The sequence below is a fragment of the Protomyctophum parallelum genome, assembly GCF_964188405.1.
Source record: "Protomyctophum parallelum genome assembly, chromosome: 3".
Classification (NCBI taxonomy): domain Eukaryota; kingdom Metazoa; phylum Chordata; class Actinopteri; order Myctophiformes; family Myctophidae; genus Protomyctophum; species Protomyctophum parallelum.
In genome coordinates this window covers 17,038,581-17,052,842 of record NC_139698.1, presented here as the reverse complement: position 1 = coordinate 17,052,842, position 14,262 = coordinate 17,038,581, and the positions used below count along the sequence as shown (strand labels likewise).

The following is a 14,262-nucleotide window of genomic DNA, read 5'->3' as shown; positions in this document are numbered from 1 at the left end:
CTCAGGCCCGGCCCTTCATACAGGGCGCCATGGGGGAGGGGGCGCCAATTTTCTTCTTTTTTAAAACTCTGTCCCAACTCTTTGACTCCCCAGTGTCTCCCCAGTGCCCCCCCAGTGTCTCCCCAGTGTCCCCCCAGTGCCTCCCCAGTGTCCCCCCATTGTGTTTTCAGTCCAAGCCGTGTGGTATCTCACTATGTTGGGATGCTGAAGATGCGCCAATGCACCCACCTCTCTTCTGGCTTTCTCTTTATAGCACATCATATTTACAGCGTAAAACCTCTCCTCAAGCTTTTGTGTAGCCTTGAAAACACTCATTTGAATCAAACTCTGGTGAGAATCTTGATTCCGCTGATGATTGGTTAAACGTACCTCCAGGGCTATGTTCTGTATTTTTTACATTTAAATTGACAATCACACCAGCCTAAGGATAAAATAACAATAATGCATATCATGCACAGTAATAATAATAATTGTCAGTATAGAGATGATATCCTCCTCTGGGATTCCAGTAGAAGTTGCCACGTGTCAAGATTAAATGGTAATGTATGTACAAAAAAAATAAAAAAAAATAAAAGCAGAGCAGGATAACGACCTGGACTGCAGAGATTGACAGATTGACATCGTCCTACGCACACGTTTCTCTCCTCTTAACTTCTCTTAACTGGCCAAAATGTATATAGGGGCCGCTGGGCCGGGCTAACTGGTTAATGTAGGCTATGTTTAGTAATAAAAAATCACACCCGTGTGAAGTAAGGGGTGCTCTTATCATCGTACACCATCAGACACATAATACGTAAATTCTCCATGCATTGTCAATAGGAATTGACTTTGTGTAGGACGAAAATAGCCGATTTGCTCGTCCACATATACAGTATTCAACAGACCAATTGGAACACAGTTCCAACTAGAACTGCACTCTGTCGAGTGCATACTTGCTTGTTGCACACTAGTAGGCCATAAATGGCCAACTAGTGCGCAAGCAGAGCGCGCATGTAATGTTTTCGCCCGCTGTAAACTGTCAAATCTCAGTATCTCTGTGAACGAACGTTTGAAATGATTAATGTTTAGATGTAATTATTTGCTACCTACTATACATGTAAACATTTAGTATTAAGTATGATTCTAGTTTCTATCTATATAAGAAATACTGTTTTATTGTTGTAGATATATTCTGGATCCCTTTTTTGTTTTTCAGAGACAAATAAATCATTTATATGTGTTGAAAAAAAAGGTATATAAACTTTTTCTGTAAACGGTGGAATCTCAATATCTCTGTGAAGGAACATTTGAAATGTGTAATTATTAGGTGTAACTATTTACTACCTATCTACTTTATGCATGTAAACACCTATAAAAAAAAGTATATAAATTAAAAATGTATTTTTAATTTTAAATCTATTTCATGTTGGACTATAGTGATATTAATACAAAATCATGATCAGAGTAATATGTGTCTCTAACTTCAATTTCTATAATAATACTTTCACATTTGTTAAAATATACATGATCTAAAATATTTCCGTAATCTGTAGTTGGATTTGTATTTAATTGTTTAAAGCCTAATTTTGACATGTAGGTCTTTATACTTCTTTCTATCTCAGTATTATGGTCTTCATTGAAATCTCCTATTATCAAAATTGCAGAAGTCGGAGATGATATATACTTTACCATGTTTTCGAGAAATGTGTTTAATTTTGAAAGGTCTGTTTTAGGTGATCTGTACATAAGAATGATATATAGATTTTTATATTTTACATGTATACATATATGTTCTACTTTCTCTAATATCCTGCTTTCAGTTGGAATTTTATCAATGGAAATATCTTCTTTTATAGCAAACATAACTCCCCCACCTATATCTTTTTCTCTGTCATTCCTCATTGTATTGTAATTCGTGTTCGTTGTTTTTAATTTAAAAGTAATGTTATTATTTTTCTTTAAGTGTGTTTCAGTAAAAGCTATTAGATCCAACATTTCGAGTTGGGAATCTGAGTTTATATCTTCTAAATGTGGTAGATAACCTCTGACGTTCAATAATCCAATATTTAATGAATGTTTTAATGGTAATTGAGTTATCTTACGTATATTAGGATTTTCAAGAGGTGATTGTCGTAATCGTATCATTTCTCTCTCTACATTCTTATCTACTTTGATCTTCTTAGGATTAAAGTCAAGTATATATATATATATATATATTAATGCTGGGCCGTTATCGGCGTTAACGTGCTGCGTTAACGCGAGAATATTATCGCGCGTCAAAAAAATTATCGCCATTAATCTATTCTCAAAGTTGGGTCTAAGAGCTGGGTCTGCATTGACTGCATAAAGCAAGCAAACTAGGAATTTCACTTTGATAGTTTTATCTGGCGGACGCCGGAATTACTCTGTGGGAGGGAGAAGTCCTAACCTAACAGGGACAAGGTGAAATAAATTACTCTGAGAGCGGGGCGGTAACAAATCCTAACCTAACCGGACACGGGTGAAATTAATGAACAGTGCGGCGTGCCACATCAAACGTCAGCATGCAGGACTCTGTGAACCCAGGTTTGCTTCAGGGGAAATTTCTTTACAAGAAGCTTCCCAATGGAAACCTCGACAAGAACAAGGTGGTTTGCACCCTGTGCAAAGCAGAAATGGCTTACTGTAGGAGTTCTTCAAGTCTGAAGTATCACCTAACGCACAAGCATCCCTTTGCGTTGGTTGATGATAGCGAAGCTGCCGGCGGGCCAAGCACTAATATGGCTCCGGGGAAAAGTGTTCGTCAAACTACAATGTTTGAGTGCAACCGTGGCAAGCCCGTCAGCCCAACTCTATCAGCCAAGCTAACTAACCTCCTAGCTCAGTGGATTGCCATCAACTGCCGGCCTATCAGTGTGGTTGAAGATGATGGGCTCGAGCTTCTTCTCCAGGCGGCCACAGGCGACCCATCTTACAAACTACCTGCGAGACGAACTATCACAAGGAGAATCCATGACCAGTACGCCGCAGAGAAAGCTGCGAAAGATGAAAAGTTGGCCGGGGCGGCGTGTGTAGCACTGACTGGGGACCATTGGACATCTGTCAAAAACGACAACTACCTTGGCGTTACTGTACACCTCATCGATGTCAGCTGGGAACTTCACTCGTTCGCCTTAGGTACGTTATGTAATTTAAATTAATTTACCACGGTGAAGTTGGTCTCGGGCTGGATACCCAGCCATCCTGGCTGAATATCCAACCTGAAACCAACCCCACCGCGGCATGTAATATTGCTAATTCAGCCTAACATTTACACAGCTTTAGCTAACGTTATCAGGGATCGATTGATTTATTTTACCACCAGCCAACATTATACGTTTGCTAGCTAGCCCCAACAACGCCAGCCTGCTAATTGTAAGTCTCCTATTAATAGCAAACTTATTCTGATCTACTTTGTCTCTCCTATAACGTCAGGTGTGATTAAAACGGAGGAGCGCCACTTTGCAGAAGCTTGTGCCAGACAGTTTCTCGACGTCGCTAATCAGTGGGGCATAGCTGAAAAAATCACCACCATTGGAACCGACAGCGCTCCCAACATGATAGCAGCAGGGAGAATATTACCATTTGAGCACTTGCCCTGCGTTGCTCATCTTGTACAGAGGGCCGTTGTAATGTCACTTCGGGATGGTGGTTTTGATGGTGTACTGGCCAAGTGTCGAAAAGTGGTCGGACATTTCAAACACAGTCCGGCTAACTCAGACGAGCTGAATGCCCAGCAAGCATCCCTTGAACAAGACCAGGAGTCACTCGTGCAAGACGTTCCAACACGCTGGAATTCAACCCTAGCGATGATCACACGTTTGAGGCGCAACAGAGACGCAGTGCACGCAACGCTGGCTCAGCAGACCCACAAGCTGGCCCTCCCAACACATGCTGAATATGAGAAGTTGGCAAAGCTGGAGAAACTGCTGGAGCCATGCAAGTAAGTGTGTGTTGTGCTGTGCTCTATGTGTGTGTGTGTGTGTGTGTGTGTGTACACTGCTGTGTGTGTGTGTGTGTGTGTGTGTGTGTGCACACTGCTCTGTGTGTGTGTGTGTGTGTGTGGCTGTGTGTGTGCACAGTGCACACTGCTCTGTGTGTGTGTGGCTGTGTGTGTGTGTGCACAGTGCACACTGCTGTGTGTGTGTGTGTGTGTGTGTGTGTGTGTGTGTGTGTGTGTGTGTGTGGCGCTGTGCTGTGTTTGGGGCTGTGCTGTCTGTGTATGGCTGTGCTGTTTGTTTGGGGCTGTGCTGTCTGTGTGTGGCCGTGCTGTGTTTGGGGCTGTGATGTCTGTGTGTGTGTGTACTGTCTGTGTGCTATGCTCTGTGTGTGTGTGTGTGTGTGTGTGTGTGTGTGTGTGTGTGTGTGTGTGCGCGTGTGTCCTGCTGTGACATTGTGGCGTCGTTTTTGGTGTCAATTCACCCCTCTTAATGTGTGTGTGTGTGTGTGTGTGTGTAGGTACGTCACTGAGCTCCTTGGTGGGGAAAAGTATGTCTCCTGCTCTGTCGTTTTACCTGCCCTGTGTCATCTCCTGCGAGCAATGAAGATCTCTGATGATGATCCTGCCTACATTGTGCGCTTCAAGACTGCCTTCATCAAAGACCTCAACCAGCGGAGGGAGAAAACAAACCTGGAATGGCTGAAGGTATGTGACACGTACTGACCAGAAGATAACTGTATTGGCTGACCATTATAGACTGTTAAGCCAGAAGATTGATAAATGGATAGATGAATGAGTCATGAAGAAATATGGAGGATTTTGAAAGTTACATTTTCTTCCATCAATCTTTATTTTATTTTTCATCAAAAGGTGGCCACTGCTCTGGACCCACGCTTCAAAGATCTCAAATGCCTGCCCAGAGCAGAGAGGGAGCCAGTGTGGGGAAAGCTGAGTGACTTGGTGAGGGCAGAAGAACCTGCTCTGCAGCCGCCCAGGGAGGAGAACCCTGAGCCACCTCAAAAGAAGACAGCCCTACTGCTGATGGGATCAGAGTCAGAGTCAGAAGACGAGATACCAGTAGTAGACAATGTTGTAGAGAGGTACAAGGTAGAGCCCAGTGCCAGTTTAGATCAGTGTCCACTGAAGTGGTGGTCAGAGCACACTGCTGTTTATGGTAAGATGGCCCACATTGCCCAGAAGTACTTGGGGACTCCTGCCACAACTGTCCCATGCGAGAGACTGTTCTCTTTAGCAGGCCACATTGTACAGAAAAAAAGATCTAGTTTGTCACCAGACAATGTGAACAAGCTGGTGTGTCTGAGTGACTGGTGGAAGAAGGAGAGGTAGAGGTTGGACTCAAATCATGTACAGTAGGAGAGGGAATAGGAAGCCCCAGTACTGATGAGGTACAGTAGGAGAGGGAATAGGAAACCCCAGTACCGATGGAGGTACAGTAGGAGAGGGAATAGGAAACCCCAGTACTGATGAGGTACAGTAGGAGAGGGAATAGGAAGCCCCAGGGTTGGGATTGGGACGCCCCACACTGGAGGTGAGTGACTGGTGGAAGAGGTAGAGGTAGAGGTTGGACTCAAGTCATGTCACAAAGCTACTGACTGTAAACAGTTCTTCATCACCTCTAGGTTTACAGTTTAATTAATGTCATATCCCAGAAAAGGGGGTTGTTCTTGCACCCACTGTTCCAAATTGCCTGTATGGTAACGTGTTTATGGTTATTCGTGTTTAACTGAATAAACAATGTATAACACACGTACATCGTATTGAACATTATTATATTTTCATTACCAATTATGATAGGGCTCCTGGTCTAATGGGCCACGTGGCCCGTTCAAGGATTTACTTCTGGTCATTATTTAGGTAGCGCACACATATTTTCAATGCCTTCGGCAGAGTTCAAATGAGCCATTTTAATCTAGATTAATCTAGATTAACTCCAGAATTGCAGTGAGATTAATCTAGATTAAAAAAATTAATCTATGCCCACCACTAATATATATATATATATATATATATATATATATATATATAAGTATAATCTCCCTATTGATCTAGATCTTTGTTTACAACAGGCTTCCATGTGGAGGTGTCAAATCATCTGGATCTTTGTGTCCAACAGTCGTCGTTGTAGTATGTTCGTCCTTTCTAGTCATACACATACACACCACGTACTCTGGTCCCAGCAGATCAGGCACAATTTGGTATTTTATTTTTTATTGATTATGTATATAGTATACGTATGACTAGCTCTAAATGATGACGTAAGAAATATATATAGTATATATATAGTATATAGGCATATACTATATATGTATACATATATACTCTATACTGTATAAAGTGTGTAGTTGTAAGTTGATTAGCGGTATTCTGTGGTCACTTTGGTCCAAAAACCGTGACAGCTGTACCGCAATTTGAGGCTTACGCAGAAAAACATCAAATCTGTGCCCGTATTGCTGGACCAATGATGACGAAATGACCATATTTCTTACGTCATCATTTAGAGCTAGTCATACACGTATTTCTTACGTCATCATTTAGAGCTAGTCATACATCAAATCTGTGCCCGTATTGCTGGACCAATGATGACGAAATGACCATATTTCTTACGTCATCATTTAGAGCTAGTCATACACATACACACCACGTACTCTGGTCCCAGCAGATCAGGCACAATTTGGTATTTTATTTTTTATTGATTATGTATATAGTATACGTATGACTAGCTCTAAATGATAACGTAAGAAATATATATAGTATATAGGCATATACTATATATGTATACATATATACTCTATACTCTATAAAGTGTGTAGTTGTAAGTTGATTAGCGGTATTCTGTGGTCACTTTGGTCCAAAAACCGTGACAGCTGTTCCGCCATTTGAGGCTTACGCAGAAAAACATCAAATCTGTGCCCGTATTGCTGGACCAATGATGACGAAATGACCATATTTCTTACGTCATCATTTAGAGCTAGTCATACACGTATACATATACTATATATTATGTATACATATATACTCTATACTCTATACTGTATAAAGTGTGTAGTTGTAAGTTGATTAGCGGTATTCTGTGGTCACTTTGGTCCAAAAACCGTGACAGCTGTTCTGCCATTTGAGGCTTACGCAGAAAAACATCAAATCTGTGCCCGTATTGCTGGACCAATGATGACGAAATGACCATATTTCTTACGTCATCATTTAGAGCTAGTCATACACGTAGCTAGCTCTAAATGATGACGTAAGAAATACGTGTATGACTAGCTCTAAATGATGACGTAAGAAATATGGTCATTTCGTCATCATTGGTCCAGCAATACAGGCACAGATTTGATGTTTTTCTCCGTAAGCCTCAAATGGCGGAACAGCTGTCACGACAAATGAGACAGGGCGAACACATTACTTGCGCGCTCTGCTTGCGCAAGTAACTAGAACTGCACTCTGTCGAGTGCCTACTTTCTTGTTGCAGGCTATACATGGCCTACTAGTGCACAAGCAGAGCGTGCAAGTACTGTCGACCGCTACAAACTGTCAAATCTCATTCTTTCATTACGTAATTAACAACAATCAATTACGTATTGTTGTAATTAATACGGATGAGTGGCGGCTTTCGATGGTGATGTATATGTCGATCAGTGTCGGGTGGATTAAAGGAAATGCCTCTATGTATATGTAATTTGTAAGTTGATTAGCGGTATACTGTGGTTACTTTGCGTATGCCCCGTTTGATGCGTATGTATCGTAGCAGCATATGACATCAGGGTATAACTGGTAAAACTAGCTCTCAATGATGACGTAATAAAGATGTGTATTAAAGGATCCAATGCCAGGGTGTAATTGGTTTTCGATGGTGACGTAATGTCGATATGTTTTAGTGTCGAGAGGATTAAAGGTAATGCCCCTATGTATACATGTATAATCTGACACCACTGCCATATCAAGCACAAGTAGTCATTACGACACACGCAGACGGAAACTATTACTTGCGCACTCTTGCTTGCGCAAGTAATAACTTTGTTACTACAAGAAAAGCATGCACATGTACAATGATACTTTTTCTTTGTTTGCTCTTTTTTGCTGTTTTTACTGTGTTTGCTGTTTGATATTTGCTGCTGCATTGTCTGAAGGAAGCCAAACAAAAATAAGTTTTACACTTGTACCTGTACACAAGATGTTACAATAAAGCACAACCTTGAACCTTCCTTCTCTACTGTATAAAAACCTTGTTCTCTGTCATCAGGGGTAGGCAAAAAAAATTCAGAAGGCCATACTAGGCTACTACTGACACCGATAAAGTGAGTGAAGGGCCATGCCTTAAGTTGAAACACAGTGCTGGATTATACATATTTTTACAGATGGCCGGGTCTGCCCCCCTGACCATATATTTTCACCATGTGTGTTCTAGATGGAGAACTTTATTCTCTCCCATTTTGCTTTTGGTATTCTGGATGCATTCATTCATTGCTGAGAAGAAGAACAGCTTCTATATAAAATATACAAAGGAGCCATTATATATTATTCTAAAAACCCTTACACCGTATACTTAGCTGTTGGTCAATGGCAAACAATCTACAAGCTTCCTGTTCTTGATTCTTTTAAAGCTAAAAAATAATAAAAAACACACGTTTCATTATTTTATTTTTTTGAATGTGGACACCATAGCTCCTCTTTGGATTTCATACAAGTATGCATTTTTCCAGTCAGAGTTTCCATTAGAACTGTAGTAGTTTTCTATTTCCTCTTACAATTAAAATGCTCATAAAAGCCGATGGCATTGTTGTTCACGGTCGCCACATGACTGCAGGGGAGGGAAATGGATTGAGAATTAGTTACAGCACAAATGAAAGGTGCCAAACTAGCTCATTAGTTTATTTATTTTTGAGGGGTGATTTCTGTTCATGTGAAACCAAACACAATCATCACTTTTGTTGAAAGCACTATTACTCACAGCCTAATGTCCTTGTAGGATGTATTGCGTTCGACACAGTGGAAGATGTGGCCCATCATCTTTCGACCTAGAATGAGAGTAGAGACTGTTTTTTAAATAAAACTCATGATTAATTTCAAGTGAACTCCACTGTGAAGTACTGATATACTGTAACTGTATAGGTAGTGGTACTGAACACCATACCGATGCCTTCTTTACTGTATTTCTCCTTGCGGGCTATTGCCAACACATAAATGCTGTGCTTTTTCACCACGCAGCAGCACACCCCTCCAATCAACTCATCTTCATCTTTCTCTTTCATGTAGACTAAAGTACAAACAAGGTAGAAGGTGAAGGTTAGCCAAGTATCATCAATAAGCAGGCACACCATAACTTCTTTGTGGAAATATGAAATATATAATTACTAATAGCTACTTAAATGGGGGTGTAAAATCTTGCTAGGTATGTGTAGAAAAACCAATGTTACAAATATATATGTGTAGTGATCTGAATCAGGTGAGTCGTCTCTCACCAAGCTTGGTACAGCCCCCTGACATTTGCTGCCTTCCAAAATACGTTGTCCAGTCTGTTTGAGATGCTGCCGCATGGGAAGCGGTTTCGCAGTCTCAAAGCCACTGGAAATAGACTGCAAAAAAACGTCTTTCCCCGAACAACATGAACGAACTGATAAGAACCAGAGCATATCAGGGAAAAGGAAAACACTAGCCCCCCACACCTTTGCCCTCTTCCCGCACAATTAAGCTCAAATTGCACCTCTCTAAAGTATTTTTGTTGTATATACAGAGCATAGCCTACTGTGAGGTTGTTTACAAAAGAATATTAAAAAAATAATAATAATTGTCGCGTTTATTCCGGGTGGTGGGCTCATTATAATATTAAGTGCCGACCCAGCTTATATATGTAACTGCATGTTGTGTTGTATATGTATAGATGTTAGTGTTACTAAGGAAGTTCACTGCCTATATAGAAATACTCTGTGTTATATAAGAACAGAAATCCTCTTACCAACCAATTACAGTATCTCAGGGATGTAGATATTAATACAGTAAATTGGGGGTAAAATGTGTTATACCAACTAATACTAGAAGGAATGCGTAGGACGCATACTAGTGGGGCACAAGTCAATGATTTGATGACAATAGCATGAGGAAGGAAGTATCAGATGTCGAGAGGCGTGCTTTTTCAGAGATAACGCAGAGATGCGTGTACCATTCAGTTCATTCTAAGCAATGTAACAGGAACAGGAGACATGGCGTTTGCGTGAGTCTTTATAATGTGTTAATAAGTACGGTTAAATAACTCTGTCATAATGATACGCTTGTGCAGTCGCTAGATCTGTGAATTAATAGTATGTGTTTGTGTTTCTTTTGTGTTTCAGTTTATTACCTAATGCTACTAACGCGACTAAAGTCGCGACCTCTGAATCTTGTGCTATTGATTAAGAGCATTTAGTTGTGGAAGCTATTTGAACTATATCTAAACACAGGCCAGACAAAGCAAATAGGGCTTTTACTGTACACAAGTTTAGTAGAAGTGTGTTTGTACGTGTGTGAGTGTGTTATGAGTTATTAGTAGGGCTGTCAAATTATTAAAAAATTTAATCAGATTAATCACAGCTTCAAAATTTATTTAATCATGATTAATCACCATTCGAACTATGTCCAAAATATGCCATGTTTTCCTGTTTATTGTTGTGTAAATGGAAATATAAATGACAGAAAGCGGATATACATTCGTTTTTGAATGTTTTTTGTTTTCTAATGCATTTAGTATAGCCATGATGTGATGTGAGCATTTGTAGGCCTAGCCTACACTTTGAGTTAAATCAACACTGGCTTTTGGCCATGTAGACTGCGGTCCCCCAGGAGGAAGTCACTAATGTTGCTCTGGAGAGGGAAGTCTGGAACACTCTGGTGGAGCTGTTGCCCCCGCGACCCGACTAGGGATAAGCGGTTGAAGATGGATGGATGGATGAATGGAGACTGGGGTCCCAGTCCAGAGATGAAAATCATAATAAAATGGCCTAGGCTACTTTCTATCAATTTAATTTGGGGGTCCTTGAAATTAAAATAGCTGAGAAGCAATGGGTTAAACTGTAGACTATAGTTAATTGAAATTCACAAAATACAATAATGGCACATAAGCATTTTTGGAAACAGGGCTTGGTTTAGAAAAGCCTATATTTTGCGCTAAAGTAATTATTGAATAACATATAAATGTAGGTTTTAAGGCTATAATGGCATTGTAGTGGACTGTAGTGAGAGGCGAGATTGTCTCTCCTTCATTGCGGGACTGCAGGACTAGTCTGGAGATAGTTAGTCGTGAATCAGCTTCAGTTAGTGTTTTGGTTCGTACCTGGAGCGGTGCATTATCTCCGCTGTGCACAGCAGCACAGGGGAACTGTCTTTAATATATCCATGGTCGTTTTCAGTTGCTTTCCATGTGCGACACAAAAGTACCATGTGTTTGTTTTGGTAATAGCCTACTGCAGGCGCAGCCATGCTGATTCACGTAATCGCGTAGGACAAAACGAAACCAGCCGGACAAACATTAATGGCATTTTCAAAATGTCCACAAGTTGCGACGAACCCGAGTGATTCTTGCAGCGCGCTGATAGCTAACACTAGTAGTGTGTGTGTGTGTGTGTGTGTGTGTGTGTGTGTGTGCAGTGTAGCCTAATGGGGCTTTGCTAGGCAGACAAAGTAACGCAACAGAGTTACAGAATCAAACCACTTTGCAACCAAACTACAATACACAAGCTATCTCTCTGGTGTTGTTCAATCATGACTGTGTGCTACACAGTGACAGATTTGTTATGCTCTGGACGTTCCTGAGCCGCGCGCACGGGAGCATGTTAGGGGGAACACTAACATGCGTTAATTGCGTTAAATATTTTAACGCAATTAATTAACGCAATTGATTAATGCCATTAACGCGTTATTTTTGACAGCCTTAGTTATTAGTAATAAAATGGCTGGAAAATAAGTAAATGTTTGAGAGCCTTATTACAACTTGGAGGAAGTGTGTGTTCGAGTAATATAACGGTTTGTGTTTAAATCACAATTTACTATACCTGTTTGTTACACCCCCATGCGGAGGGTTGAATCAATAGTTGAACAAAGTTATGAAACAGCAAAGTTTAATTATATCCGTACAATAATAATAACTAGAACTGCACTCTGTCGAGTGCATACTTGCTTGTTGCACACTAGTAGGCCATAAATGGCCAACTAGTGCGCAAGCAGAGCGCGCATGTACTTTCGACCGCTGTAAACTGTCAAATCTCAGTATATCTGTGAAGGAACGTTTGAAAATCTCAGTATATCTGTGAAGGAACGTTTGAAATGTATAATTATTAGGTGTAACTATTTGCTACCTACCTACTTTATGCATATAAACACCTAGTATTATTAAGTATGGTTCAAGTTTCTATCTATATAAGAAATACAGTTTTATCGATATATTCTAGATCCCTTTTTAGTTTTTCAAAGAAAAATAAATCATTGATATGTCTCCAGGCATCCCGGTCTTGGGCCATTCTCTCCAGCTGTCCCCATGTATGGCCAGATCTCTTCACATCTGCGTCTAGGTCACGCCGCCAGGTGTTTCTTTGTGTAAAGCTCTCCATCTCCTCTAGTGCTTCACCCTCTAATGTAATGGGAAATGGGAGTAGCGTTGTTGGTGTTTATTTTAAGGACCTTGCTCTTTCCTCTGTGGATGGTGAGGCCAAGGCGTGTTGAGATGGCTGAGACTATGTTTGTCTTCTCCTGCATTTGATGTTGGGTGTGGGATAGAAGAGCAAGGTCATCTCTCGCAAACAGGACACTTATACTTCGCAGAGTTTTAAGTTTCCAAAAATATAATGGATTCCAGTTGAAAAAAGAAAAATCATTTAAAAAAAGTTTTTTTTCATGTATATATTATAATCATATTTATTTATATAAAGAATCAATAAGTTTGCATTGTTTTTTATAAAAGAAAATTATATTTATCGCTGTGATAGTTACATTTCTTTAATGTTATTTGTTTCTATTTTCATGCAGATTTTAAACATAATGATTTCTGATTTTAATTCATCTAGATGCTCATTAAACTTGTTTTTATTATTAATATTTAATTAAATCAAATAATCTTCTGACTGACCCAACATTTCGGAAATAATATCATGTTGACACCTTATCCAAAGTTGTTGATCCTCCATTACTAGATATTGCGTTTTAAATATTATCTTTAATCCTGATTTACAATTGTCAGATATTGAATCACACGAAATACAAAAGTAACCTTTATCCGTGAATGACCGAATCATCACAAGTTCGACATAATTTTTTTGGCGAATCTTCCAATTTAAACTCAATAATCCTCCCAAAATAACTATATAATATTTTCGTCTCTAAGTCATTTACATTGTTCATATTAAAAGAAAGCTGTTCTGTTGGTTCCTCATTTAATATATATTTTTTTCCTTCTGTATCAAGGTTCCTCATTTAATATATATATTTTTCCTTCTGTATCAAACCATAATCTTAATTCTCGAACTTCTGGTATATCAAGCTCCCTATGTAATATAGTACTTGTATTACTAGTCAGAGTCTGCTTCTCTCTATAGCTGGTTATGGTGGTTCCCTCTAAAATTAAAATATCCATGTTAGTGGAATCTCCCCAAGCTGTATATATAATTTTTGTATTTGATGAATCCACTAATTGTAATTCCCTTTTTTTACGTGGTCCATTTTGTGTAACAAGATTCTCTATTTCTGAGAAATGAATGCAAATCCCCAATACGTCTATGACGGATTTTTCGTTTAAAAACTGTATATCAGCTATCTTGGTGAAAGTAAACACTGGTTTCAAAAGTTCTAATTCTTTACCAAATAGAATAATTTCTGTCTTTGGTTTCAGTAAAATTTCATATGTAACGTGTTCAGTACGATATTTTGGATTTATTTCTTTAAATTGCCCGTCAGTGATGAAATAACTCTTGTTTACTTGAATCAAATTAAAATACTTTTCTGATTCTTGATTAAATCCTACTACCTTAATTGTTGCTGTACTATCTGAAATCCGAAAGAAGAAGTATACTCCGTTAGCATATGTACGTTGACTATTTCTTACGTCATCATTGAGAGCTACATACATATACACACAACGTACTCTGGTCCCAGCAGATCAGGCACAATTTGCTATTTTATTTTACTGATTATGTATATAGTATACGTATGACTAACTCTAAATGATGACGTAAGACATACGTATACATATACATATACTATATAGAGTATGTAGTTGTAAATTGATTAGCGGTATACTGTGGTTACTTTGCGCCAAAAGCCGTGACAGCCAACCCGCCATTTGATGC

The 14,262-nt window shown here is 39.5% G+C and overlaps 1 protein-coding gene across 2 annotated transcripts; it reads left to right on the top strand.

Annotated features, from left to right (window-relative positions):
- Nucleotides 1–2,319: 2,319 nt before the first annotated feature.
- On the top strand, nt 2,320–5,556 carry LOC310855298 (E3 SUMO-protein ligase ZBED1-like). 2 transcript variants are annotated; one of them, XM_083760246.1, is made up of 5 exons: nt 2,320–3,135; nt 3,433–3,940; nt 4,456–4,642; nt 4,808–5,286; nt 5,519–5,556. In XM_083760246.1, the coding sequence occupies exons 1-4, from the start codon at nt 2,523–2,525 to the stop codon at nt 5,282–5,284; spliced, it is 1,785 nt and encodes a 594-aa protein (XP_083616372.1). In that variant the 5' UTR covers nt 2,320–2,522; the 3' UTR covers nt 5,285–5,286; nt 5,519–5,556. The 2 variants fall into 2 exon arrangements, with proteins under 2 accessions (XP_083616372.1, XP_083616371.1); XM_083760245.1 differs by lacking the exon at nt 5,519–5,556 and having other exon boundaries at nt 4,808–5,348.
- The last annotated feature ends 8,706 nt before the right edge of the window (nt 5,557–14,262 follow it).

Excerpts from the sequence above, each read along its gene's own strand:
- LOC310855298 (XM_083760246.1), top strand. The coding sequence starts at position 2,523 with ATGCAGGACTCTGTGAACCCAGGTTTGCTTCAGGGGAAATTTCTTTAC. Across the intron at positions 3,136-3,432 it reads ACTTCACTCGTTCGCCTTAG|GTGTGATTAAAACGGAGGAG; the intron begins GTACGTTATGTA and ends CTATAACGTCAG. Across the intron at positions 4,643-4,807 it reads CAAACCTGGAATGGCTGAAG|GTGGCCACTGCTCTGGACCC; the intron begins GTATGTGACACG and ends TTTCATCAAAAG.